General features: G+C 35.9%; 2 protein-coding genes across 3 annotated transcripts; both read left to right on the top strand.

The window, feature by feature from the left end:
• The first annotated feature begins 10 nt into the window (after positions 1-10).
• Positions 11-12870, top strand: LOC145911558 (uncharacterized). Of its 2 annotated transcripts, none has more exons than XM_082998944.1 (14): positions 11-177; positions 4567-4643; positions 4745-4830; positions 5144-5267; positions 5450-5557; positions 6276-6379; positions 6623-6743; positions 6900-7049; positions 7281-7446; positions 7683-7786; positions 7900-8050; positions 8183-8946; positions 10130-10405; positions 10852-12870. In XM_082998944.1, exons 1-14 carry the CDS (start codon positions 117-119, stop codon positions 11995-11997), a joined length of 3438 nt encoding a protein of 1145 aa, XP_082855070.1. In that variant the 5' UTR covers positions 11-116; the 3' UTR covers positions 11998-12870. The 2 variants fall into 2 exon arrangements, with proteins under 2 accessions (XP_082855070.1, XP_082855071.1); XM_082998945.1 differs by having other exon boundaries at positions 7900-8056.
• A 4287-nt stretch (positions 12871-17157) lies between these two features.
• Positions 17158-27152, top strand: LOC145911559 (extracellular sulfatase Sulf-1-like). The gene is made up of 22 exons (XM_082998946.1): positions 17158-17274; positions 17431-17554; positions 17911-18027; positions 18228-18350; positions 18441-18592; positions 18760-18929; positions 19027-19180; positions 21108-21283; positions 21533-21643; positions 22077-22203; positions 22724-22809; positions 23107-23139; positions 23308-23360; positions 23938-24182; positions 24326-24443; positions 24832-24913; positions 24975-25112; positions 25222-25424; positions 25568-25710; positions 25852-26110; positions 26256-26307; positions 26515-27152. The coding sequence occupies exons 1-22, from the start codon at positions 17254-17256 to the stop codon at positions 26657-26659; spliced, it is 2832 nt and encodes a 943-aa protein (XP_082855072.1). The 5' UTR covers positions 17158-17253; the 3' UTR covers positions 26660-27152.
• The last annotated feature ends 784 nt before the right edge of the window (positions 27153-27936 follow it).

The raw sequence follows: 27936 nt of genomic DNA, 5'->3' as shown, positions 1-27936 counted from the left end.
GTACAGGATGAATGGTACATAAAGTGTTTAGAATTTGTGGTTGTCCACAGCAACCCTGAACAAAACCTGCATGATTATTATTTTGACTCTACCAGTCTGCTGATTTTTTTATTGTTATGTCAAGCCCCGAGGAACAACATCAAGTAGTAACAAACATGCCAAGTCTAGCTGAGATGAGTAAGTAAAGAGGTGTTTCAATATATCGATTTAATTCACTTTAAGAAAACTTCCAAAATGCATTTTTCATCATTTTGTGTTGTATTATCAGTATATTGGCTTTGTAACATGTATTGAAAGTTACACAATATTTAAATTACCACTGAATCTGCCAGCCATTTTTTAATGCTATAGTATAGCTCTTCTGGCAATAATTTTATTACATCAAAGTTTTGGTTGGTATGCAGCAGCCTTCATGAGGATGTAGAAAAGTGAATGCGCAGAATAACACAATGTGGACAATGCCAAGACGCACAAACTAAGAAAAAAGTCAAAATTAAGAATGATAAGGAATCTGCACTACAATTATTAGCAACCACATATTAGCACTGTTTTTGGAATGCACAAGGTGCATGGGCAGAGTTGCCTAGCAAGTGTTTGGGGAAACAGGGTTTTGTTTTTTGTCACTAAGTGATAATTTGTGGTTGCTGATAATTGTAGTGCGGATGTGTTTGCCCCACATTTCCTTACTCATTTTTTATATCTTCTTTTTCCTCTCTAGCATTTTTTTCTTACTTCTTGCTCCTTGACATTGTCTACGCTGTGTTATTCTGCACATTAGCAACCGAAACGTTGATTTAATAAAATTATTGCCAGAAAAGCCATATTGTAGCATTACAAAATATTTGTTCAAAAACACTAATTGTAAAGACACTGATTATATACATGCTCTTTTGTGCAAAGTGTCTACAAAAAATGTGTATAATATGTAGTTTTTTGGATGTTCAATTCTCCATCCATCATTTAGCAAAAATCTTATTTCAATTTTCAATAAACATCAATTGAACATTGTTGTAAAGCTTACCTTTACTGACAGTACATTCAGTTGTATAAATTCTCTTTGGTGTATCACAATGGCTTTGACATAATTTATAACTATTCATGGTAATAGTTCTTCTGATCACATCCTGTATGGTTAACTATGAATTATTGAACTGCTGATCCCAAGTGAGACTTCACTGTATGGCACTTGCTAACCACAGTTTTGTGAAGAGTAACTGTATTCATTGTCTTATGACATTGACAGTATTGTTTAGAAATGTAGATCAGCCTGGATGTTATTTTATTCTGTGTAAATAATCAGTATTTCCTTTTCACATTTATACCCCTTTGTATCACCAAAATGAAAGGCAAGGCTTCTTTACTTGGACTATCTATTCTAGAATTAGTTTTGTGGTCAACCAATTTCACATTTAGTTGTGAGGTCAACTTGAGCATTTTTGTCGGGTAACCAGTCGAAAAAGTTAATAACATATTATGTACTTCATTTTAATATTATTTAAGCAACAAAGGTTATTGGGCAATATAACAAATTTTAAATCCCTTTAAGCAATGCATCAACAAATATTGTCAGAATGAGTATTTTAGTAACTTTATGTATACATGTTTATGGTGAGCTGCTCATGGGCCACTTTTTTAACCTGCTGGGTCACATCAGTGCGGTTTGGTTTTGTCTCCAGGGGGTTTCACCTAGTTTGACATGCAACCATTAGCAGCAATCGCATAATAGTCCATCATATAGACTACAAAGTGGAAGTGTTTGCCTGGCTGTTTAGCTGGCAAGATCGTACATGTCATCAAAGCTACACTGATGAGACCTAGTAGGCCAAAACAATGGTCTTCATTCCAGAGAAATTTGTTGGACAAATTGAATCCATATTAACACAGTCCTATACTGTGTTTGGGTGTCAACCTTAACATGCGATTATTGTCATGGCAAGATTGGCACATCTCCGTTTCTTGGAGCCCAGTTCTGGATAGTAGGATATCCCTAATTACAGACACTATATATTTTGTAACAGATAAAAAAACACAATCACCGTCACACTGCAATCATGTGTTTCTTACCTCATGCATTGTTTACCCAAAAAGTATTTATATCAAGACAATTGAAGTAATGTCGTAAATACAGTAATGATGGTGATTAGTTGATCGATTCAGTGTTACAATGTTGTAGACTACAATAATGGCAGAAAACGTCTAACTGCAGGTAGTTTTTATTAAGGTTGAGAGGAAAAATCCAACCTTATCCAGATTACATGATAAAAAAACAGAAACTTTTGTCCATAATTGGCAATGGTCTAGATCAGTGGTTCTCAACCGCTGGTCCACGTCAACTTTCCTGCCGGTCCGCCAAATATATTACCATTTTATATCTCAATTGCAAAATGCAAGATGTTGAAGGCTTGTCCATTAATTGAAGAAATAAAACATCCAATTTTAAACTGATTTAGAATTTCTCACATTCCGTAAAATGCAGCATTGTGACGTAAGACAAAGTTCACAAAGAGTCTACTTTGGTCCATCGGTCCACAAAAATTGTTTTAAAAGTTTAAAGTCCGCAAACTTACGAGGTTGAGAACCACTGGTCTAGATCATACATTCCAGATTGTCCAAAAAATTGAAAAAAAAATCTTAAAAGATTTCAAATAATTTGTACCTCAGATTTTGTCCGAAACAGACAAAGACCAGGAAAAAAAAATCTGAAATTTAATTTAAAAAATGAGCTGTGTCTTACTCTTGTTTGTTATTGGGGGAACTCATTTTTGTCAAATCCTAGACTGGTCCTTTATGATTATATGTTCAAGCATGTTGTAGTAATTTAAATCATAAAAGAGATATTGTCACTGAACTAATGTGACAACTGTTGGTTCTGTTAATAGCATGGGGCCTATGATGAATTTTTTGCATGAAAGAAAAATATGGTCCTATTCATAGGCGTCGATTTAGGGGTGACTGGGGTGACATGTCACCCCTCACAAACAAACAGGGGTGACAATCTAAGCATTGTCACCCCTGGATTTCGTTTAAATTAAAAATGATTGTCAGAAAAAACACATGTACATTATACTATGCGTTAGTCTAGTTTTAAACGACCTGTATTATCACTGTCACAATCACGACAAACATAAGTGTCTCGTGGATTGTTACCAAGCGCAGCAATTTTTGTAGCATAATGGTAAGAATTGGCATTGTTGTGTAATAGATTTGTTTGTTATTTCATAATTACTAAATCTGCAATAGACCCAGTGAAACAAAAATGTGCCGCTTTCAGTAAGGGGGTCCATAATTAAAGTGTTTACAACTTAGTGCTACAACATTCTGTGTAAAAACAAAGTGACACAAAACCGAATTTGCGTCGTTTTTCTATGTTTTGGGCGATCTGACCGACGAAATGTTTTTGCGTGTTTCTATGGTCCTATTTACTGAAGGGCATTTATTTCTCATGTCAACACAAGCAAAATTAATTATGTTTGGGAAGTCAAACATTTGAACAAAACAATGTATGTAGGCACATGTATTGCAGTAACGTTTCATGAAAACTCATGATTGGCAGAATCACCCCACTCTGCAGGTCCTTAATTTCATCATGGCTATCATTTTGAGATCATTAGGTTTAAAGGCTTTAAATTCAAGCTCCCGGAGAGGTTTAAATGCACAACCCTGGACTGACCAGGCCCAATGCTCTGCGGTTTCATTGGGTATATTGTTGCCATGGTACACTAGAGCACAAGCGCACAACTTGCCAGGCCACCTTCACATTTATATAAGGGATCTCTACCACTATAATCAGACAACACAGTTAATGTTACATGCAAATGTATAATTGGCCCCACTGCGCAGGTTACTTAGTGATCACAGATATCATATCAAGATCATTGGGTGTACAGGCTTCACAGCCAAGGTATTGCAGCCTAGCTGGACCAGTCACTTTTTGATTATAGTGGTAGAAATCCCCTACATTTATGTGAAGGTTGCCTGGCGAGTTGTGCGCTTGATACACTGGTGCATCTTGGCAACAATATACCCTTTGAAACCGCAGAGCTCCTGTATCTCAGTTGGTAGAGTGTTGGGCCTGGTCAGCCCAGGCTCATGAGTTCAAACCTTAGCTATATTTTTGGAATCTCATTTTGACTTGTCAGGAAAAAGTGACTATTCCAGCTAGGCTGCGAAGACTGTAAACCTAGTAGGCACATATATACATTTTATTGTGGTTGATAATGTGTATATTTATTTTATTTTGTGTTCCGTAACAATTAAATTGTTTAGCTTTTGTCTTCTATATTTAATTATACCTGAATAAAACAGTTACCATTATATTCTTGTTCTATTTTTTTTACTTCTGTGACTACTGGCTTTAAAATCTTTCAGAAATATTGTGCCCTTTATGTTAAGGTTGATTAGAATTTTTTATCTGTATGCAAATGTAGTCTTCCAAAATGCACATTAGTAGTGGTTTACAAAGATTATCATCTTGTCTGTGTTAGGGTATGATCTTTATGTGTGTAAGCAAAATGTCCAAGAAGTGTTCATTACACACTGAAATTAACATAAAATGTTTTGCACCAGGTGGAGAGGACTACAAAAAAGAAGCTCTGCAACGAGCAGCTAAGGAAAGACTTGACATTGTCAACAGATATAAAAAGGTACAATTGTTTTTAGGTCAATGTTGAATTTTTAAATATTAATATGTGTAAAATATTAAACATTTTTTTTTACATTCTACATGAAAGTTGTTATATTGTAGGGTGAGGATAGTGAGGAAGAGGAAGATAATTGGCTTGATGCAAATGCAAGAATTTACAAAATCACCGACAGATATGGTTTCTTACAGTAAGATAGCACACAGCTGTGTTGATTGGGCCATATAAAAAAGTTTACTGTAAATTAATTTTAAATAGAAAAGTAAACTTTAGCCAGTCTGAATAGTTAAAAGCCTGTTTTAAATTTTTTTTACACATTTTTTAAGCTGTGCAATTTTGTGAGGTAAATAAAAACTTAATCCAATGATTCAGACACAATACACAGAGTATATTGTACACTAAAGTTTAAAAAAATCCCAACGGTCTTAATGATTCTGAATATGAGATTTATTGTGATAGGTTGGGCTCAACATATAATTCTAAAAATAAAACAATGCTTTTAGTGAAAAAGAACTCAGTGATGTCCCTGGATTGATAGAGGAGAGAAGAAAAGCAACTGAAGTGAAAAGACAATACAAATGGGTAAAAATGCTACTAAAATGGCCATCATTTGCGGGAACAGAAAAGGTATTCTAAAAGATCACATTTACTGTTTACAGCTATGTTAGAGTTATTGTTATTGGATATAAGACCAACATTTTACAAACTAATTTTGTATTTAGCTTGCTTATTTATTTTTTTCATTGTATTAACTTGTTTGGATAGTAACATGTTTTGTTATTAAATCTATATTTTCTTACCTTGTGCAGCTCAGAGAAAGGGTTTACAAAGGAATTCCATTAAATATGCGCGGTGATGCATGGAGATTATTATTAGATGTGTCCATGCTCATGGAAAATGAACCAGCTGTTTATCAAGTGTGTTGAAATTTTATTCTTGACCTTATAGACCACAAAAATAGATATTGAGATATTTCATATTTGTCCCCATTTTTCCAACAGGCAACCAACATTAATTTTATTATTACATAACATATTGCAAAAGTGTGGTAAACATGATGGATTATTCCAAGCAATTAGCCGTAAGGATGGTTAGCAGTCACTAACATTAATGCTACTGCTTTATATATAACATGATGGTATGGCATGTCGTACAATTATTAAAATACAAAAATTATTATTAGCACAAAGTGTAAATTATTGATACAATGTTGTTATAATAGCACATTGAATATTATATGTCGAAGTATATAATCACGAGTCACAAGCATTGCCATATGTTCATGGTGCAAATAGTCTTTTATTCTTGAGTATTGTTTATGTAATACATTTGAATAAAGTTTTATTTATGAATTATTTTGGTAAAAAAATTTTTCAGTTTTTTTTCTTTGATGTGCTTGTTTACTTGTTGATTATTAATGTCAATACAAAGTGTTGTATATAATTAGATTACATTAGAATGAAACAAAAAGCAGTTCATAGAAAACTATTTTCAAAGCTAGTCACACCATGTGTTTGGTACTTTGATCCCATTGGCATGCCTTCACATTTCTTTGTCTTGAAATAGCATTCAAATGTTGTTTGTGGATCGCACACTCTTCATTGTTTAATTTTAACTAAGGCTTCTGATTTGCAGGAGATGAGAACTCGTTCACATGAACATTCTCCAGATATAAAACAAATTGACATGGATGTTAATCGAACGTATCGTGATCATATCATGTTTAGAAAAAGATACAGGTAATGCTTAGTGTCAATTTATATTTGTTAATGTTGAAATGTTCCGGCAGCAAATTTTTGATTGTTGAATATTAAACTTTTAATCTTAAGAAAATGTCACATAGTTGGCGTTTACCAACTTAACTAATTTGCATGTTGTTATTCCCCCAACCCCTTCATAGTTCATTGGCAGGTGGTTTCTAAATTTACTTTGTACCTTGTGTTAATGGTACTATCTTTTTTAATCATATGGGTTTTTTTCAGTATCAAGCAACAACAGTTGTTTGATGTTTTATCTGCTTATTCTATGTACAACACAGAAGTTGGTTATTGTCAGGGAATGTCCCAAATTGCTGCTTTGTTGCTTATGTACATGAGTGAAGAGGTAACGTATAAGTTTAAAACCAGAACCTAACCCAGCATTATGTTAGTGGTCATAAAAAGTCTTGCCAATCTGATGCAAATATATTGATTATCCCAAATTGGCCCAGGAGGCAATTAGGAACTTTGTCCCCAGTTAATTCCCAAAGGTCATTTGCAGGAAGCATTTTGGGCTTTACATTCTCTCTTGTATGGAAAAAAGCATTTGATGCATGGATTTTTCATCCCTGGCTTTCCCAAATTAATGCGATTCCAAGAACACCATGACAAAATTCTTAAGAAAATGATGCCAAGATTAAAAAAGCATCTTGTGAGTGGAGTGGCAAATAGTTTACTTATCCAATCTCTTTTCAATGTGTTGCATATTCTGTTATTTTAATGTAGCATAAGGTTGGCTGATCTGTAAGCATTGTATACTTCTGTATTGTCCAGTACACTAATAGGTTTGTTGCCATATATTAGTATTGCATTATACAATAACATAATAGTAGTTTACTGATGAATGAAAGTTAAATAACTATTTATTAAAAAAATTTGCCAGGACAAAAATGAAATTTTTGCAAGCTTATATACAATGAAGTGGTTTTTTCAATGTTTTCTTGACCGCTCACCATTTCCACTCACTTTGCGTTTATGGGATATTTATGTGCTTGAGGGAGAAAGGCTTCTTACTGCAATGTCATACACAACCTTAAAAATGCACAAAGGTTGGTACTGTCATTTGATTTAGTAATGTTTCCATGACGCTTTGTTATTTCTGTGGTAAAACTAGAATAAACCCTATTGTTTCTTCTATTGAGAGTAGTTTGATTAAGCCAGATATGTAAAACTAACAATAAACATCCACCAAATTAGTTAATTTGTACTCATGTATTCGTAATCAAAAATTAAATCAGAGTGTTTGATTTTGCATCATTTTTTATTTTTATTAAATTATCTCCAGCTGTAATAAAGAAAATGGATATGGAGGAGATTGTTCGCTTTCTGCAAGAACAACTAGCAATAGATTTTGGTGCTGATGATGATGCTGTGGTTGAACATCTTAGGGTAAATCTTAATAATAATGGCAATAAGAAATTACAAATAGTAAATAACTATAAATAAAGCTATAAATTTTAAAATGCGTGTGTTGGAACTTTTTTTCACATTTTTATCACAAGGTAAACATGAATGAACTTAGAAGAGCAGGTATGGAACTTCCTCCACCTCCAGGTCAAGATGAAATGCCAAAACTTCCGTTTGGTAAAAAGATACAACCAACTTTTGAACAAGAAACAGGTCTTCGGCAATCTGTAAAATCTGTCAATCCAGGTAAATGTAACTTTTAATTTTTGTGACATGTCTTGTTGAAACCTTGTGTTAATGAAGAAAAATCAAACAACTGTTTTACCATTAAACTCTTAAGCTCTATAAATACCATTGGACCAGTGTTTGATGTTACAGATCTAAGTTTTACAACGAACAAGCTATCTGAGCGCAAGGGCAAGCACAAGGAGGGCAAGAAACAAAAAAGCATTAAAAATGGTCCTCATAACGGTGCTGTTACAGCAGGGGAGGCTTCAAGGGCAAGTGATGGCAAAAACACAAACTCAATGGAAGAAACTGATTCACACCCTTCACTTGTTCAAACCGTATCACAAAAAACAATTCCACGGATAACTGAAGATGAAAATGTAAAAAAACATGCGAACAGCAGGAAATCAAAGTCAAGAAAAAGTTCCAAGAAATCACCCACTGTTGCTGAAACAAACCCCGGCCAAAGAAACATTCCTCCCGCAACAACTACGGACAAAAAAGAAAATTCAATGTCTGACAATGGTCATATGCATAAATCACCAGTTAAAAAATCCACTAACACAAAGAAAACTCCTCCCCAACTTGAAATTCCCACATCAACAGACAACAATTATTCTTCGGCAGATTCAACCCAACCTAGTCAACCTGATGCAAGCCCTGGAGGCAATGACAGTCGTTCAAAGTTAGTATGGCGAACTCCAAGTCCAAACAAAGTTTCTCCAGCTACTGAGCCCACCGAAAAAAGTCCCTTGATGAGTAGTGCTATAAAATGGCTGCCACATGAAGAACCACAAAATGAAAGTGATTCCTCCACAAACCTAAGCACTGTGAAAAACGCCAAATTTGTCAAGTCAAAAAGCACAGGCTTGCTTAAGACTAACACCAACACATTACCTTCTCACAAATCACAGGTAAGAATTATGTAGTTTTGTACAACACTTTTTGTCGGATTTAGTTACATTATATTCAGTTACATTTATAGAGTTAGGTTAATAAACATAACCAACTAACCACATACAGTTTACTTTATAGCTGTAATTGTCCATTTTTTATAATTTCACTCACCATGTACCATTTGTCATGCTTCCAAAATATTGCAGCAATTTAACCTCATGGCATGTGTAAACACCCTGCTTATAATTAAACTGTGTTATTTTGGTAGCCTCGCTGGCTGTTCAAGATTGCATAGCGCGCTTCAGGGTAAGACAGGTGAAGATTGTAGGCAACACTATGTTGTTTTTGTCAAGTGGTGAATGTAGGACTGCTGTTGTCATGGCATCCACAACACATGCATGCACATAAAACTCAACACAATTTGTATAAGTTTTTGTAGACAACATTTCACCAGAGTAATTTTGGCCAACCAATTACAATGATTATCAATATCTTCAAAACCCTCAATTCTTTTTTAAAAATTGGGTCACAGCACAACAAGTTTAAGAAGCCTTGGTTTATAGCAGTTATTCTCGCTAAACCAGTCGCAAACCACCCTCCCAGGCTTTTGTCTAGTCTTATTGTGTACACCACACACATTGTTCAAAGCAGTTTTAAATTGAAATTTATCAATCTATTAGTGCACATTTTTAGAAGTTGCTTGGGGCCTCAGTTTAGAACCACTGGTCTAGAATAACGCAAAGTATTAACTTATGTAATGTAATAACACAAAGGAACAAATGAAGTAGATACAGTAGACCAAAGTTCACATACCTTTGTTTGCTCATGTTCATCATTAAATTTGATCAATTGTCAATGATCTGTGTTTTCTTGCACTGGGGCACATGCATGGTATACTATCCACTACATTCTTTGAACCAATTTGTACTGCTTGATTGCGAAATATATTTTTTTATGTGTGATTTTTAATTGTTTATGATAAGTTTGTTTGGGAAATGCAGTTATAAACAAGACTTACATATCATATAGAATTTTTAAAGTGTAGTTTTGTGTCTGAAATCATTCAAACCTCAAACATGTTATTAGTGCTAGTTAATGAGCATTAATTAGCAATCATCACTAACAAACCAATGATTCTCTGCTATTTTTCTCTCGTTTTTTCGAACCTACAGCACATTCACATTTTCCAACCGTCGACAGGCCAGCGGGCGATCTTCCTCTGAACAATACACCTCAGATCAACGGCTAACAAACTCTGTACAAGCGGCCTCCATGCCGCATCATCATTTACATTCAAAAACTGGAGTTTTTCCGTTACAAATGATATCCAGTACCAGACCTTATAGCATTTATGATAACGTGAAAGCGGGCTTGGCTGAAAGTGAGGATGACCTTGATGATGACGTCGAGCACACCTGGACACCTTCTGCTGGTGGTGAGCATGAAGATGACAGCGAATTTGAAGCGAAGATGGAGGTACGTTTTGAGTCATAAAAAGTACCCTATTTTAAATACGAATTGATGTCTCTTGACTTACCACTCTTTTAAAATGACTGACTTTTGTATTAAAAAATGCGCACTAGCTTTCGCGAGTACCTCTCGCTTCATCAGGTGTATAATAAACACAATGCGGAACAACAAACAAGCGCAAGACGATCGAAGAAAAAAGGCACTATGAAACCATAAGCTGTCGTCAGTTGGCATCGCCGTGTTGCGGCATCGTTCCTGCGGCATCGTCGTGTTGATAATGACTCATTAACCCCAAATCTCTGTTCAGCCCATCTTTTGATGGCGATTAATCAAGAGAATTCAGTTCGTAGACATATAAAGTCTGATACGGCACATTTAATAATTTGACTATTTTAAATAGTTTACTCTTGTTTTCTTGGTTTGAAATATGTTGTTCTCACTGCAAATTGCAGGAATCGCTTGAAAACTTGCGCGAACTCACTGCTCGCCTCAGCAGAACGCCTAGTCCAAACATTCACACCAGTCTTTACAAAGACCAAGACAATGTTCTCATTCATTCTCATCCTAACCCGCCACGTACCTCTACTGCCACCCAACACTTACCTGTGGCGCGGTACAAAAGATCTCGCTCCCTTGATCTACTTGATGAGGAATGTGCTGTCCAGTTACCTGATGCCAGTGGCGTCCCGTCTAGCAAGGTAACAAAGTCTGTTAGCGCAATGCAACTTGGCAAAGTTGAGCAGGATTACGACGTGCCAAGATCAAGTTCAGCCTTTCAGAGGGCGATTGCTGATGCTGGGATTCTTACGCCATTGCCCAAAGCGCCGAGTTCCGGAAATTTGAATACTATGTCATTTCCCCGGCGTACGCCAGTCGTTACATCAAAGCGCGACGCCAACAACAGCAAAGATATGTGGGTTCGTCGCAAGAAAAGCTCGTGGAGTGAAGCGAACCTTGATCAGCAAAACACTAATCTTCCCACCTTAACAAACTTCATGAACCTTCATTCTTCCAGTCGAATGGAATCCCAACCATTGTCGGTGGATTTTCGTCCAGGTCAAAGAAACGGAAATAACAACAGCGATGTCGCTTCTTTACAGTTGCCACCGAAGCAGCGTTCATCAGTTACCACGTCACACAGCTTACACCGTCGAGTGGAAGTTCCTCCGCAAAACACTCTTACGTCACGTGGCGTCACCGTTCACGGAAACAAATACAGTCGGCATGCAGGGGTCAATATGATGGTAGTACGTCACGATGAAGAGTTAGTTTCAAAAGGTTGGGTGGACTTAACTCAACTGTCCCCGGATCACTCTCCGCAAATTCCACGTTTTCCCCAGCAGACATTTCCTCAAGTAAATCGTTCCGCTTCAGTGCTTACACCACACCGCGCCGTCATACGTCATCGACAGGCAGAAGTTGCTCCACCGCCTTATCATCATCATCATCAGTCAATCAGAGCAAGGCGTTACGCCATTCCTGATGAAGTCACCACTTTATCGACAACGTCATGGTCTCGATCCAGGCGTAAAAACAGCTCCAGCATTGCGGTGCAGACACAGGATGTTGTGGATTCGAGTCGTAATTCTACTGTATAAATAAAGACAAGTGTAATTTCACTTGTGCATTGGATTGTTTTGCTGCCATTTTTGTTTCAGGAATAAAATCCACGAAGAACAGTTTGTCAATGATCACGGTTGTTATTGTTTAATACAGCATTAAAGTCTTCCTTGTTTTTATCTTGCTTCTCATTTGCCATTACTGTCACACTGGTATATCGCGCGTTGCAATTTTATGCTTTGCCAACCCTAAACAGAGATATGTACAATGGTTGATTGATATCAAACCAGTGTTTTGTATACTTCCAGAAGGACAACTTGTTTATTGTAATGACACTATATACCGGAGTTATTTAAAATACACAAACGTTGGTGTGTTCTGTTCATGTGTATTCGATATTTATTATTTATTCTTTGACACATTTTTTCCTTCACCGCAGTATTAAACAATTTTTGTAGTGCAAAAACAAAAATGTAACTACTATGTACTATATAACCTATGCAGAGTGTTGTAGCAAAAAAATAGGCGACACGCCCGCCTTAAAATGTGCACAACTGAAGTCGGACTGTTGAGCTTGGTGATTTTGTTTTGTTTTTCTGCAAACGAAGGACTGAGTAATGTCGCATGAAGTTTGCGTGAGACACTTTTTTCCCGTTTATTGTCAATAAGTAATTCAAGTTGTGTTTCGAACAATGCTTATTTGCCAGCTTTCGATCAAATATTTTCTCCACTAGCACATATCTATTATAGTATCTTGATACTTTCCATTTTTCCAGTTGCTCGGTGGTCATGTCTCAGAATGCCACACATTTCTTGCGACCTTTTTGATATCTTTTCCGTTCGTCATATTGCTTATCCATAGACTTCGTTTATTGTAATTCGAAAGCTTACCAAAGAATTATGTCTCATCTTCTTCAATCAAAATCTATTTGAAATGCGGATATTTACTTTTTGTGAAGGGGCAGTAGGGAAGCTTATGAACATTGTTTAATAGTCACATACTGAGCAAAACAAAAAACAATTTAACCATGGAAAATTTTAACCCAACTTGTACGAAAAATGACTATAAAAGGTTTTTAATTTCGTTTGCATTTTTGACATATCAAATGTTTTAGGTAGACATCCAAAAGCTTCATTTAGTTTTGAAGGATAACCGTTTTTTGCAACATGCGACTCGTGTAAAATTAAATGGCATAAGTCGCATCCAATCAAACCAACTCGGGCTCCACGTTATGTTTCCATAAAAAAACGTAGAAACAATAGTAAACCACCACACACTTCAGTGGCGTTGTCAACACAAAATTTGGTGGGCGTTAAATGTAGGTGCACCAAGGAAGTGAAAGATGAAATCTATTTAGCTTATAACGTGTTTTCTAATCGCCGGACCGGTTTAGGTCGTATTACCATATAACTTACAGCTCGCTTTGTTTTCAACATGCAAGCCTCAAATTTTACAAGCGTTCCTCGAGAAATGCATGTATTGACCTGGATAAATATACTCGACCAGTTGAGTTAATTACCTTTCTTTCAAATTTCACTGAGTCATAAAAGTTGGTTGAAATTTTATCGTTTTGCTCAATTTTAATTTAGGGACATGAAAATGACCTTTTTTGCCTTAAGGTCTACAGCCTATACGCCATTGGCTAGATATGAGACTATTACAGTTTATTTTGTCGATAGAAAATTTCTACTCATCAGTGACAGCTGAAGAATGCATGGGTCAGAAACCTTTTGATTGTCGCATGTCAGTTTACAACTTATATGCAAGCTTTGCAATGACTTGTCAACCTAGGCATATAAGCGCACGCCTAACCATGTTGACGCTACCCTAATCACCCCCATATAATTTCCGGATATTTACGCACTTATTATCTTTTCTTCTTACGTCGCAACACAATCCCGAATGTATGGAGAAATATTGGGGTATGAACTAAAAAAAACTATTTGGCTTGCCTTAAATATTAGGGTTTAACAACCTCTGGTACAAACCTTTACCAAAATTAGGTTTATTGATTTGGTCATTTTGGAGATGCAGCTCAATTTAATCATTTCGACCATGGTTCTTTTGTTGTGAAACCAAACGCGTGTTATTTGTTTGTTTAAATATGAATATGTCTTCCCATTGATAACTGCTACTTTAAGGACCTTGGAGGATCTTGCTTGTCGTAATTGATTAAAACTGTTTAAATTTCTTTAGTGAAATAATCGGCGGGAACTTTGCTTGGTTCCAATAAACGCAAAAGAGAGAAAAAAGAAAAAGGAAAAAACAGAAAAACTGTCTCTGAGGGGCTTCGGTTTGCATAGCTTTCTGTGCGCAGTAGACAATGGACGTTCTTTGTAAAATCACACTTGCTGTGAAGCATGTTGAAAGATGCTTGCCGCTAGAAACAATTAGTCAGGTGTGATATAAGGTTGGCTGTTTACTGATCATAGGTACACTCATTTGGTATATAATACTGTGCGAATTTCGGGTATTTTTTTCATATAACTAACAGTTCGAGTTCAATTTTGTTTATTTGTCATAGCGTCGGCCTAAAGAGTCCACTTGTATAAATTGTGTGCCATGAAATAGTGCCAGGTGTTATACGAAAGTTTCATTATAAACTTCATATACTGTGTAAAAATGAGAACATAAATAATAATGTGTAACCACTGCAAATTATTACTGTAATACTTGGCTTAAAAGCACAAGCTTTGGTTAGGAGACTAAGGGTATGCCTATCAGATATTAATTAAGGCCTGAAGTAATACAATTTGTTCACGTAAACAGGGTCATACGTCAGCTATGTAGGCGTATTGAATTAAATTGACCTTAAAGTGTACCCCAAAAGTATCCAGAGGATTCAATGTGTGCTCTAAAATGTTTGCGAACTACTGAAAAAGAGATTTGTTACTGGACCATTTTCTTAGGACTACTGCTTTTTTTTACTGAAAACCAGTGTGGATTTATCAGTTCAAAATGTTGTTTGAATATAAAACAGAATATAAATTATTTGGTTAATGTTGAAGTGTGTTTTTACTGTTTCAATATTCCAGATAGAATGAAATTTCGTTTCAAACAACGGTAATAAACGTTTCATTCATCATAGAAAATGCAACCTATCTTCGTCAGACAGTTGGCGCATCAACTAGACGCTGTGAAGTACCACATCCGTCTTAGCGAATTCCGATAACTCCCATGACGGCATTGTAAAGCAAACACACCATTTACCACAGAAAAGTTTAGTCAGAAGAGATACTGTGCGTGTGGTACGTTCTGTTGTCTAGTATCATCAATAAGGGGCCGTTGATTATGTGACAGTAATGCGAAACTTGTATAGGCTATTAAACTGTTTTTTTCTCAAAAACTGTATACCGACACGAATTTTTTTAGGTTTTTATAGGCTATATAGGCTTACACGTGGTAAATGAGGTTTTTGTCGCTGATTTTCGGTTCGCTTTGTTGGCTTAAGGTGGTTGCCCCGCTCACCCACGACTTGTGACGGAATCAATCGATTTGTTCAGTAAATACATGTTTAGAGGTATGCTTGTCATACGACACGTTAACTATGTACATGCCATGTCTACAATATTTGTGAGATTTGTGAATTGCTTTTTGATCAAATCACATTATTTATTTCGTAAGTCTAAAAAAATGTGTAAAGTTGGCTTTGACCTATGTTTATTTTTTCAAATAGGCTATAAACCGTGTTTGTTAAAGAAGGATAAAATTATTTTACCCATACACTATACACAAGATTTTTTCCGTAATATAGCCTACTAATATACTTCTGATTTAACTACATCCAATGTGGGATTAACGATGTATATTACAACACACGGACAATTTCGACGATTCCTACTACGTGAAGTGGACCACATTTATCGCCAATGGTGTTCGTGTTTGTTATCGTTTTTGTTTATTTCACAACAACGTAGGCTTTGGGCAAGTTGGTACCGTTATTGCAATACATATTCACGTTTCGGGAATTAGGATGAATTGTTTTGCGTCGCAATGCAAATATTTTAGATCGAACTGTAAAACCTGCATGTAGGTTTACTCTTGCTTAAGTTTGTCGTCATTGCCAATGTAACAATATTATGATAACTGTCTACTTAAGATCCTACTGCTAATTATGTGATCAGTGTGCACACATGTCTTTGTACTTACACGTATTTTGCTGCCAATTGCTTTCCAGCTTGTCATCGCACCAACAAAGGCGCTAGTTTCAACCAGGCGCGTCTAGCATGCGAGCATCCAACCGTAGGGGAGAGTAATGCAGTATTGCGTATGTTAATAAATTTGAATGAAACGAAGTATTTTTGTCAAGTTTTTGGTTCGTACAGCACTGCATAATACTCAAAGACACAGATTACCAATAAACGAAGGATTCAAGAAAGTCGGTTTGTTTTTTTAATTCGAATCATGTTGTTTTGTTATCAGCAATGTTTTTGGTAAAGAGTTGTACGTGGCAGTTATGCAGTGGTGGGTTCGACACTGGTTGTTTTGTAAGGGTTGCAGTGGGAAAATGGTGCAGCAGTGGTATTAAGATTTTTCTAAATCCGGTGTAAATCAAACAAAACTATGATCGATTAAAAATAATTATGTGTTTGAAATATAAAACTGAGGGAAATCTAATGTGATTTTTAACGGATCGCTGCTTAATCAGAATGGCTTTATTGGGCTGTGGTACAAAAAGGTTGAAACTCACTCCTCAATGTAATACATTAGTTTTTTTGTAGTCATAGGGGCATGACATACTAGAACTGTTTTTGTGGTTTGCACCATAAGGTATTTGTGTGACCATTTATGTACTGTCTAAAAAAAAAACTTGTTGTACAGGTATGAACAACAGCACCTGTTGCTTTGAAGAAATATGTCGTAACTGAGCATTGGATCAGATGGCCTCCCTGTACTTTTTTATCTTTTATGGAAGTATAGGGGATCATGTATCTTTCTGATATTGGCTCGATTGTTTTTTTTTAAAGTTATTGGGCCGAACAGTTTAGTTTTCTATTAGTCTGCTAAAATAACTTATAAGTTTCTGTGATTGCAAAACAAAAAAAAGTATATTACTATATGGATTTCTGGAATATATTGATTTGTAAAAAGACAGATCCACCGGCCACCGTCTTACTTAGGCTGATTCCTGTAGTCATTCTTGACATTTTCTCTATTACTATCTATATGGATATGGTCTATGGATATTGTGTATATTGTTGCAGAGTTTCAGCAATAGGTATGATTTTCTAGAATAACCTGTTAATTCTTCATTGTCAATTTATCATTTGCTGTGACCGGTGCCTATTCCAGAATGCATCTTGAAGCACTAAAGGTGTGTTATAGCAAATTAATCTGCTTGCATGATGTGTTTTACCTAAATAAATATAAAAAATAGCTGATTTTACAAAACATATAATAAAACTAATAGACTTTGTTATTTAATGATGTTGAGGTATATCTATCAAGCTGTTTAATTCTGTTTCTTTAGGTTTTGGTTATAGCACTGTTATGCATCTCAAGGAGTCTTGCATCTGCAGACAGGCAAGCTACATCTTCTCAAAAACGACCAAACATAGTAATTTTTATGTCTGATGATCAAGATCTAATGTTAGGTACTACATTTGACGCTTTTTAAACATGTTTACTTTCTGTACTTATAGGAAAATCTTGCAAACAATTTGTGTGTTTATTGTCACATTTCTTAAAAATCATCGTATAACCCTATCAATAAAAAAAACCAACACCTTGTATATATACTACTTTTGAAGGTGTCTTCGTTGGTTATTGTTTTGCAAAAATTCTAGCAATTGAAGAAGAACAAATGTCTTTTTTTATATGTATGTAAAATAAAGTGAATCAAGAAATACAAACCTGAATATTCCAAATAAAGTTGTTCATTAGTATTTGTTCCATGCAGAATGCAAATTCCTTCATTATATTACTGGACATTATGATGTTGTTTTTGAAGGGTCAATGGATGTCATGCATCACACCAGAAGAAGAGTAATTGAGCGTGGTGCTACATTTGCTAATGCATTTACTACTTCACCCATCTGCTGCCCATCAAGAAGCTCTTTTTTAACAGGTAGGCATATTGATAACACTTAATTGTAGGATTGGTAAATAACATTGTTTTATGTGTATTTTAATGAGTAAATTTATATATTTTTAAGGTTTGTGAAAATTACAATGTGAATTTTAGTTTACAGTATGTATTCAAGAAATTAAATTTACTATTTATTTGCATGTTTAAGCAATCCACTAATTTGCAGCGTGATTGTTTAGGTCTCTACTCCCACAACCACCATGTTTTGACCAATAACGATAACTGTTCATCGTCACTTTGGCAGCGAAAGTTTGAAACAAGAACATTTGCCACTTATCTTAACCAGTCTGGATACACAACTGGTAAGCTATATTTATTTATTTACTCTACTGTTTTTCCTATGTGAAAATTGTTGGAAAAGGATGAATTGTTTGTGTCATTTTGCTGTGTAGGTTATTTTGGAAAGTATTTGAATGAATACAATGGAAGCCATGTGCCTTCGGGTTGGCAGTATTGGATGGGTTTAATTCGGAATACAAGATATTACAACTATACACTGAGGCATAACGACAGAAAAGAAAAGCATGGTGACAGCTACGATGAGGTACAAAAATAGATTATACAATTACAGCACTTTTTTAATTAGGTCCATGATTACATGTGCTTAAAAATAACTTTTTCCATTAATTAAATAACTACATTCTACAAAATCCAAATATTGATTTTCTATTTATATATGTTTTTGTAATAATAATGTTGATGTTATTTCAGGATTATTTTACTGATTTGATTGTGAACCGAAGTGTTGAGCATTTTATCCGCAACAAAGAAAATGATCCCGACCGCCCCATTCTCACAATGCTTAGTTTTCCCGCTCCACATGGATCGGAAGATGGAGCTCCACAATATCAACATCTCTATCATAACGTTTCTTCGCATGTGTAAGAAAAGTAATCTTTTAACAATGGTTTGAAAAACAATAAACCAAGTCTGTTGTTTATCCATATGTCACAAACGTTAATGGTATGTACATTGCAGAACACCAAGTTACAATCATATTCCAAACCCTGACAAACATTGGATACTTCAGCAAATCACAGAACATATGGATGAAACGCAACATCGATTCTCACAGATGCTGCAGCAGAAGCGACTTCAAACGCTGCGTTCTGTGGATGACGCCATTGAAAAGGTACGTTGTGAGAAAATGTCTGTTGTAGCAGTTGCGTTCCAATATATACTACAAGGTTATGTATAGTCAAGTTATTATCTAATTAGTTTAGGGTTTTCTTGAGATGTATCCAAATAGTGTGAGTAAAAAAATATTTCCCTGTGTATGTTTGATTTCTGTTGTAGACTTTTGTATTTCACTGAAAGTGCATCTTAATGTTGATTGATTGGGTAAATTGTCCGTCTTCTTTCATCTCAGGTGCGATCGTACCTGGCACAATTCATTAAATCTGCGCTTTTATTCCCTGCCATCAATCAATCTACGTCACTTTCACGTGCAGGGCATGTGGCCACATGTTTTTCTTCGAAACATGTTTGAACACGAGCACGAACAACGTAATTGTGTTGTATTTGCAGCCTTCTTTACTGTGACAAGAGGTTAAAGTTACTTCTAGTTGCAGACCAAACGTTTACATTTAAGCTAAGGTGATAACTGTGAAAAACTTTGGTTTATACACAAAGTAATGAATGGCCTTTCATCACATCACAGTAGCTTCAAAAAAATCTTACGGTTGTATTTACACCCTGGCTTAATTGCGTGCACACCAGTTGTGGAGCACTAACGTCTCCTATTTATATATAGTTTACTTTGGCCTGTTTTCTTTCTTAATTTTTACTTTTACATTGTTGTTCTTTTATCCTTACTTCGGCCACGAGACTGTATCAAAACATCAAGTGACGAACGCCTGAAATTAGTCTGACGTCACCTTTCTTGCTCCAAAGATTTAAACAAGTCTATGCAAGGCGGGATGTTTTTATTTTGTTTACTGCCAAACGCTAAATTAAATTACCTAGTTTTTTAGGCTTGTTCATAGCATTACTTCAAATACTGGCCTAACAAGGCTTGTTTTTCACAAAACCAGGAATGGAATCATATTAAAACAAGCGTTTTTTCTCATGAGTTTCACTAAATTACGGTGGGTTTAGGCAAGGTTATATCTAACCACAATAAAGTAAATATGCAATGAATCGAATAGTATGTTGTGAGTATGCAACTCACTAAAAAAGAGTAAATGTTGTAAGACGTGTCATGTATGGAAACTACAGATAACTTTCTGGCGTGGAGTAGTTTCATATCGCAACACTTGTCACTTACTGTTGTAGACTGGTCCCAGTACATAAGTTGAAAGTAGTTTTTCCATATTGACACACAATAAATTGAATGCTGACCGCAGTTCAAAAACAAATGTCAACTGTTTATCAACTTCACATAGCGTCAAAGGTCAATGAAAATGGTGTGACGGTATGTGGGCAATTGTGCATTTGTTGGGTAGAGCTTTTACCAAAGTCATTATTTTCATCAACTAACATGGTGACTTGAAATGTGGAACATTCCACAAATTTTAGATTGTTTGCACACCAGTATTAACTACCACATATTTAAGAACAGCTTTTTTTTTCCAACAATATTGTTTTGGTTTCAGAACAAAGTTTAAATTTAGTCACATGGCAAAGGTAAAACAAACTGAATCTGGTGAAAGATTAACAAACCATTCTTTTTGTCCTTGGGTCCATTATTTTGTTGCTTTTTTGTGACATCAATTGTTGTGGTGAATGGTGTATCACTCACCACTGTGTTACAGAATAAGAAAACTGATACAAGGTTCTGTACATATTGATAATCAATTACAGTGTTCTGCTCCACTTAACAATTGCTCATTAACTTTTTATTCCCATGAGAGGTTTTGTGCTGGTCATTTTAAACTCATATTCAGTAGCATTGATTTTATTTGAGCTCAAACAAACAACTCATTTTAACTAACAGCATATTCATAAATGAAAATGTATTGTTTTGAAATTTAGGTTATTTGCTTGAGAACATATGGCAGAATTTTATGTACTAATACTACATTGGTAACAAACGGTAAAAACAATTTTGTTGTTTATAGTTCATTTCGATGTTGGAAGATCTTGGTGAGTTAGACAATACATATATCATCTACACTTCTGACCATGGCTTCCACATCGGGCAGTTTGGTCTTGCCAAAGGAAAGAGCATGCCATATGACTTTGATATAAGAGTTCCATTCTACATGCGAGGACCTGGAATTGCAGAAAACTCCCAGTTAGACAGTTTTTTTGTTGTCATAGCAATTATGCCTTTAACAGACTTTCACATCATTCTACATTAAAGCTTTTGCTTCTGTGGCTTTAATAAATTGCTGTGTCTTCTTGTTTAAATGCCTTAAGGCTGTAGGGTAAAACATGAATTCTGTTATAGCCTTAACATGCAGACCGAACTTATTTTCGAAAAAAAATGGTTGCAGTAGGTTGGTTTTGATTAATTATATTGAAATGTTGTCTTCTTATGTAGATTGCGTGATATTGTACTGAATATTGATTTTGCTCCAACCATTCTCAGTCTTGCTGGGTTGGACGTCCCTGACTGGATGGATGGAAGAAACTTTATGCAACTTATTACAGAGTAACTAAACATTTTCATATGTATTTAAGGTCCCATTGTGCGGCATGTTTTTCCATGAGCATGGTGTTTGGGACATATATATATACATATATATAGGGCAAACATATGAATTTAATACTAATTTGTTGCTTCCAGTTCCTAACTATCCATTAGAGTTTATTTCAGTCAGTTAAATTCATTCCTGGATCGGTTAGTGCTATACCTATACGGGTTGCACTTCAGTTAAAAACAAATATATTTTCCCACGCCACAGATGTTTAGTCAAGCATATCGCTTGAATGTTACAATTTCCTTTAAAACAGAAAATATTCCTAAACTGCTCTGCTGATGTGAATTGTGGTTTGCTGCATCCCCACCTGTTAACTTTGCTTTTGGGACTATATATAAATAAGCTAAAGTAAACGCCATGTTGACTATAACCTATTGTATACAGTCGAAGTGGTATCAACCCCCCATGGCGAGACAGCTTTCTCATTGAACGTGGGAAAATCAAGCTAAAAAACGCAATCAAACTTGCTCGAAAAGACCTCAGAAATACAGTGAACTCGCTTGTAAACCAGGTATTGATCTGCTTTCAACGAATTGATAACGATTTGTGTAAATTTTGGAACTCACTTTCACACATGTATTCATTCCTTCTCAGAGTCTGATAAACCACATTGACGTCATTAAAAATGCCACAACATGCTTTCAATGCTCACTTGTGTTGTCTTAAGGAGTAGCGTCACAGTACAACATTGTTTTTTTTAGGTGGAGCAAACACAACTCCTATAAATGGTTTTGGTGCTTAAATTTGTCCAGTAGCAATTTAGTATATGTTGCATAAAAAAACAGTTCCAATGCCTAATTTTGTACTGCCCTAAAAAAACTTAAATTAGTAATTATACGTATGCCTGTCACACCACCTTCACTTGTATATTATCATCAAATATATTGGATTTACTATTAGGAAACTGCAAATCAATTGTGGGAAAGTCTGTTGGTACTTTTTCTGGGAATTTAGTTTTTCGCATTTCGAATTGTTTCCTTCAATTCCGATCGAGTATCTTGAGTATCGAACGTCAATCTGTCTTTCCATAGACTTGCAGCAGTGTCGAGTACCAGTTTCCATGTAAATCTCGCCAGGTGTGGACTTGCGTTATGGATGAAGAAAAGGGATACCTCAGGTGGGTTAAAGACTGGCGTAAGAACTAGGTTCGACAGTTTGATGTTAATCTACTCACGAAAGCGTTACCAATTTTCCTGTTTGGGGGAAGCCAGAACCGTATAATTTGAAGCAGCGCGCTTTATGGAGTCTAGCATCAGACGATATCAGATTTCTATCATTTCCCCTGTGAGTTACTTACAGTAAACATACTTGATGTAATGTAGCGATGCCTCCAGTAGTTTGGGAATAGCGTGGCGCTGTGCTCTGGCGATAGATAAAAACAGATCTATTTATTTAAGATCAATTTGTTTTTCAGAATTCGAAAATGCAACAAGTTTCGTGACACAAGGTAAGTGAACAAATTGCTTTGACTTTTTTGTCTTGCTATGTTTTGATGGTTTTATTTTTGTTAATTGAGTTCCGTTCACTTCGTGCAAGTAATTTCCCTATTTTATCTATAAAAGGATGTTAACGTCCTGGACATTTACATAAGACTTTTGTCATTGACATTATTCAGGAAACGACCTCATCGAGGCAAAAAACGGTGTCCATGTCCTGAAAATGTCAAACGTAAGTGTAGTTTTTTTTTGAAAAAGGAATGCATTTTCTTTCGGTTATATGAAACATTGCCTGGCATGTCAGTTTCTTGACACGAGTTTATAATATCATCACGTGAAACTTTATGAAAAAAACACCACTAATATTATTTTGTCAAAAGAATTGGAAAAATCTTATTTTGACGTCCATTTGACTTATTTAAAAACTTTTGAAACACTACAATGGAACATGCTCACTACTCTAATCTACTGAGTGGAGTGTCGAAGCATCGTCCAAACACAAAACCACACAATCGACTCCAGAAAGTACTTCTCGAAGTACTTCTCGCCTCGTGACGCTAGGGTGCTGTCTGCATAGGGAGAAAAACTCGTCTTGAATAAATGACTCTTGTTTTTACGAACACGGTCTTGTTTCTGTCTATAGGCACAGGCACTTTATTTGTTAGTGGAGGACACAGTTTTTCGAACTGTCTGACTTTGCATAACATACTGGGCTTTTTATGCTTAGTGTTTTCAAAAGAGCAAAGCTGGCATCTCTGCAACTTTTTGATTCAGGTTGTATTGAAATTTACTTTTGTAACTGTCTGCAGCCAAAGTCCTAAAACTATCGAAAAAATGCAAATTGAAACTTGCCAAGCTGAAGTTGTTACTCGATAAACGTCCAGCCGGGTCACGCAGACGAACTACCAAGCGAAGATATAGACAGGTTTTCAGCCAATGGGATCCCACTGCAAAGAGTGGGATGGCGGGATCACATGATCTCGACCTGCTGGATGTAGAGAATGACCGGTTACCATCGGAGAGAAGTCGGCGAAATTCCGAGCTAGATGTTGGGGTGAGATACGTGTGTTCTGTATTTATTTAGCATTTAGCAAGAGAGTTTTATTTTCTATGATATTTTGAACACAACCACAAGTGTTTCGATATCATTTTAACAAATATCCTATTTTTATGTCCATTGTCGCCTGACCTTCACAGCGGCAAACAACAGTAGCGAGCAACTTGACATATTCTGCGCCCTTTCTACGCAACCTTGTGATGATTTCTCCGCATTGTAACTTGCACACCGACACCAGTTCAATCATTTGCTTAAAAGGTATTGCAGATATGGCGAATAATTTCCAAATATATCACCTGTCTCTGTCAGTTTAAACAGAACAAAGGAGGGGTTCGCAAACCCACAAACACTATGAAATTTTGGAGTTCATTGGATAAACGTTCGTAACACAATACTAAAATGTGTTGTATTTCAAAAAATGTGCTCATAGTTTGACTTCTTATAGTCGTTTTTGCCCACTCAGAGTAATTTGTATTTGAGAACCTGTCATTAAAGTGATGACGCTTATCCCACGTAATAAGCGGACGGTCAGGAAACCAGTTGTTATATATGGACTATTTACCCATTTCCACTAACCTTAATTGAATGGTAGATTATATTATTAAAGTAATTTTTGTACTCACTATCGTTGAATTGGATCTTTTAGCACCAACAAATAACAACAAATGGAAGAAACGAAGAAAAGATTTTTTTTCACGCAACATTAGGGATATGATGGTCAGCGTGAAGTAAGTCTTGTTTCCATTTACTTTTCGTGTATATCTTTGAGCTTACACTTGTGTCATGCAGGTACATGCGACTATTGAAGCAATGCATGACAAAAGCAAACGTTCGTTTTGAAACGCCCAGATCTGGTTCGAAAAAATGTAAATGCCCGAGTACAACCAAACCGCCTTCGACCACACCAACAAGTTTTAATCCAATGCGGTAAATTTTCGCTGTGAGAAGTAATTTCATTGAGAGATATAACACGTTTTTTTCTGACTTTTCTACCTAGAATTGACTCATTTTTAAACTCAAGCGGTAATTTCCTTAGGTTAATCCAACATGACCGTGATTTGCGTTTGGCTGAATTTCGGGAGTTTCTTCGAGACCGCCAGGAGGCCAGATACAACAAGATCCTTAAAAAACAACGAAAGACGAACAGAAACAATACCGACCCACGAAGATGTTCTCATTCCGGGATAACTTGCTTCAAATTAGATCGGAACAGATGGATTACGCCTCCTCGTTGGGAAGGTTGCTGTTCTGTGTTTGCATAAATTATGTATATACGTATTTAGAAAACTGCCCTTTCTCACGTGGTGGACAATGTCTTATTTTTGCTGATCAGTCTTCCACCATGATTAACATATTTTGGTTGTTGTTTTCTTCCTTATCAGGTGAGGACAAATGTTATTGCGTCAACTCTAACAACAACACGTTTTGGTGTGTTCGAATTATTAATGAAACGAGTAATTTGCTTTACTGCGAGTACGTCACCGGTTTCATCGAATACTTTGATCTTAATCAAGATCCTCATCAGGTGAGCAATAAGCTATATGCACTTCATTAAAAGTGTGTGAGAACTTTTATTCAACTGTAGTTATTACAGGGTATAGTCTGTAGTATGTTACGATCATAGATTTAGTTGTTTAAAGTCTAAAATCAACAAATCGATTTGTAGTTGGAAAACACATACCTAGAATTGAGCGAGGAACGTCTGCTGGCGCTTAACAATGAGCTTGTGAAACTTCGTCACTGCAAAGGTGCTGCAAACTGTCACGTTCACCGGTCACATACTAATGCACTACGGCCCTCTGGCGTTAATAATGACGCAAATCTTGACGTTAATGCAACGACCGCATTCTCATCAGTACCTTCAAGTGTCACTGTGGCAACCACTTCAACGATTGAGTCTTACTTACCAACTAACTACCCACCAGGTAACTTGTTTTGTTGGTAAAACAACATGGGGCCAAAAGTATCTTTTTTTATACTGTCAACATTTTAATTAATTGTTTATTGTAACGTAAAACTTAATTATTGCTTCTGCATATTCTACGTTGAATTGTTCGCTGCTGTCTTCAGGTTCAAATTACAGAAGCAATTTAAATGGACGAAGCATGCGAAGTAGGCGGAGGTAATTCAGTAATTTGTTTGATTTCGTTAAAATGCATTACGTGTATTCTGCATGTAGTGCATATATAATTGCTGTGACGTTTGGAAAACAAGCCGAACTTTCCGAGAAATGCAGTTTTGTGCATTCGATGTGTACGAATTTTGCTGAAATATTTGTGGGTGCAAAACATTATGCGTATTTGTATTAACATGTAAATAAACATTTCAGAAACAAAAAGAAACCACATCGCAAATTGCTGGATGTTCAGGAGAAGAAAAGATCCCATGTGGGACGATTCCGGAGGTCTTGCAAGTATCTTTATGGTCCCCAGTGGCACAAGTGTGCAAGAAAAAATACAAGTTATATGCAGTAAAACACTAAAGCAAACATCCTTTTTGAAAACCACCACCTTGGTGTAAAACTTGACTTATGTTGTTTTACGCTGTATATATAGTCGTTGTGTTGTGTGTTGTCATAACGTGTTTATTCTTTCACTCAGCAGTATTACCTTCATCAATTATCATAAACAATCATCATAATTGCCCCAACTTATGCTTAACATTGCCAGGGAAACCCTCAAAGAAAGTGGAGACACTGTTTGCAGCAACATCGTACTTATAACTGTTTACATGTCGGTATATGCGTAACCAACAATTTGCCAAAAGTATTTTTAAACTTTTGAAACGGATTTGTATTGCTCTGTTTCAAGCTAACAGTAACGTTCACGGCTTTGCACTTTTTTCATACTGCACCACTGTAATCAATTGATCTGCAGCTCGTTTTAAGTTCATTTCGTTTTATGTTACAACATACAATGTGTGGGCACCATTACTGCTTCCTGGGCGCTAAGATACATGTTCAGTATTGTTTTTACCTATGTGTGCTGAAGTTGTTCGTGCAGTTGTATGATAAGAGGCCACGGCCTATATAGAGAGGCTAGTATAACAACCGATATTAGAATGTTAACGCAACAGTCATGTTTTTAAAGAAAATTATTAGTTGGTATGTTTGATTTATGAACATAAACACATCACCTTATTAGCCTCGTTGACAAATTCGAATTACCAACGCACCCAATATCAGCTTTTCATGCCCGATCCTAGGAAATGCGGGGGCTAAATTTCCCCTCAAAAGATTACAACAAATTTGATTTGGCCCGCATGGTTAATGCGGACCCCTTCAAAGCGCGAAACCGATTAGGCCAAATCGGTCAAATGTGCCTTGGTCCGACCCTGCAGCTTTTAAAAATGCCACAACATGCTTTCAATGCTCACTTGTGTTGTCTTAAGGAGTAGCGTCACAGTACAACATTGTTTTTTTTAGGTGGAGCAAACACAACTCCTATAAATGGTTTTGGTGCTTAAATTTGTCCAGTAGCAATTTAGTATATGTTGCATAAAAAAACAGTTCCAATGCCTAATTTTGTACTGCCCTAAAAAAACTTAAATTAGTAATTATACATATGCCTGTCACACCACCTTCACTTGTATATTATCATCAAATGTATTGGATTTACTATTAGGAAACTGCAAATCAATTGTGGGAAAGTCTGTTGGTACTTTTTCTGGGAATGTAGTTTTTCCTATTTCAAATTGTTTCCTTCAATTCCGATCGAGTATCTTGAGTATCGAACGTCAATCTGTCTTTCCA

The sequence above is a fragment of the Ascidia mentula genome, chromosome 8 (genome assembly GCF_947561715.1).
Source record: "Ascidia mentula chromosome 8, kaAscMent1.1, whole genome shotgun sequence".
Taxonomy (NCBI): domain Eukaryota; kingdom Metazoa; phylum Chordata; class Ascidiacea; order Phlebobranchia; family Ascidiidae; genus Ascidia; species Ascidia mentula.
The sequence above is the reverse complement of the archived record's forward strand: the minus strand, read 5'-3'. Positions and strand labels throughout refer to the sequence as shown.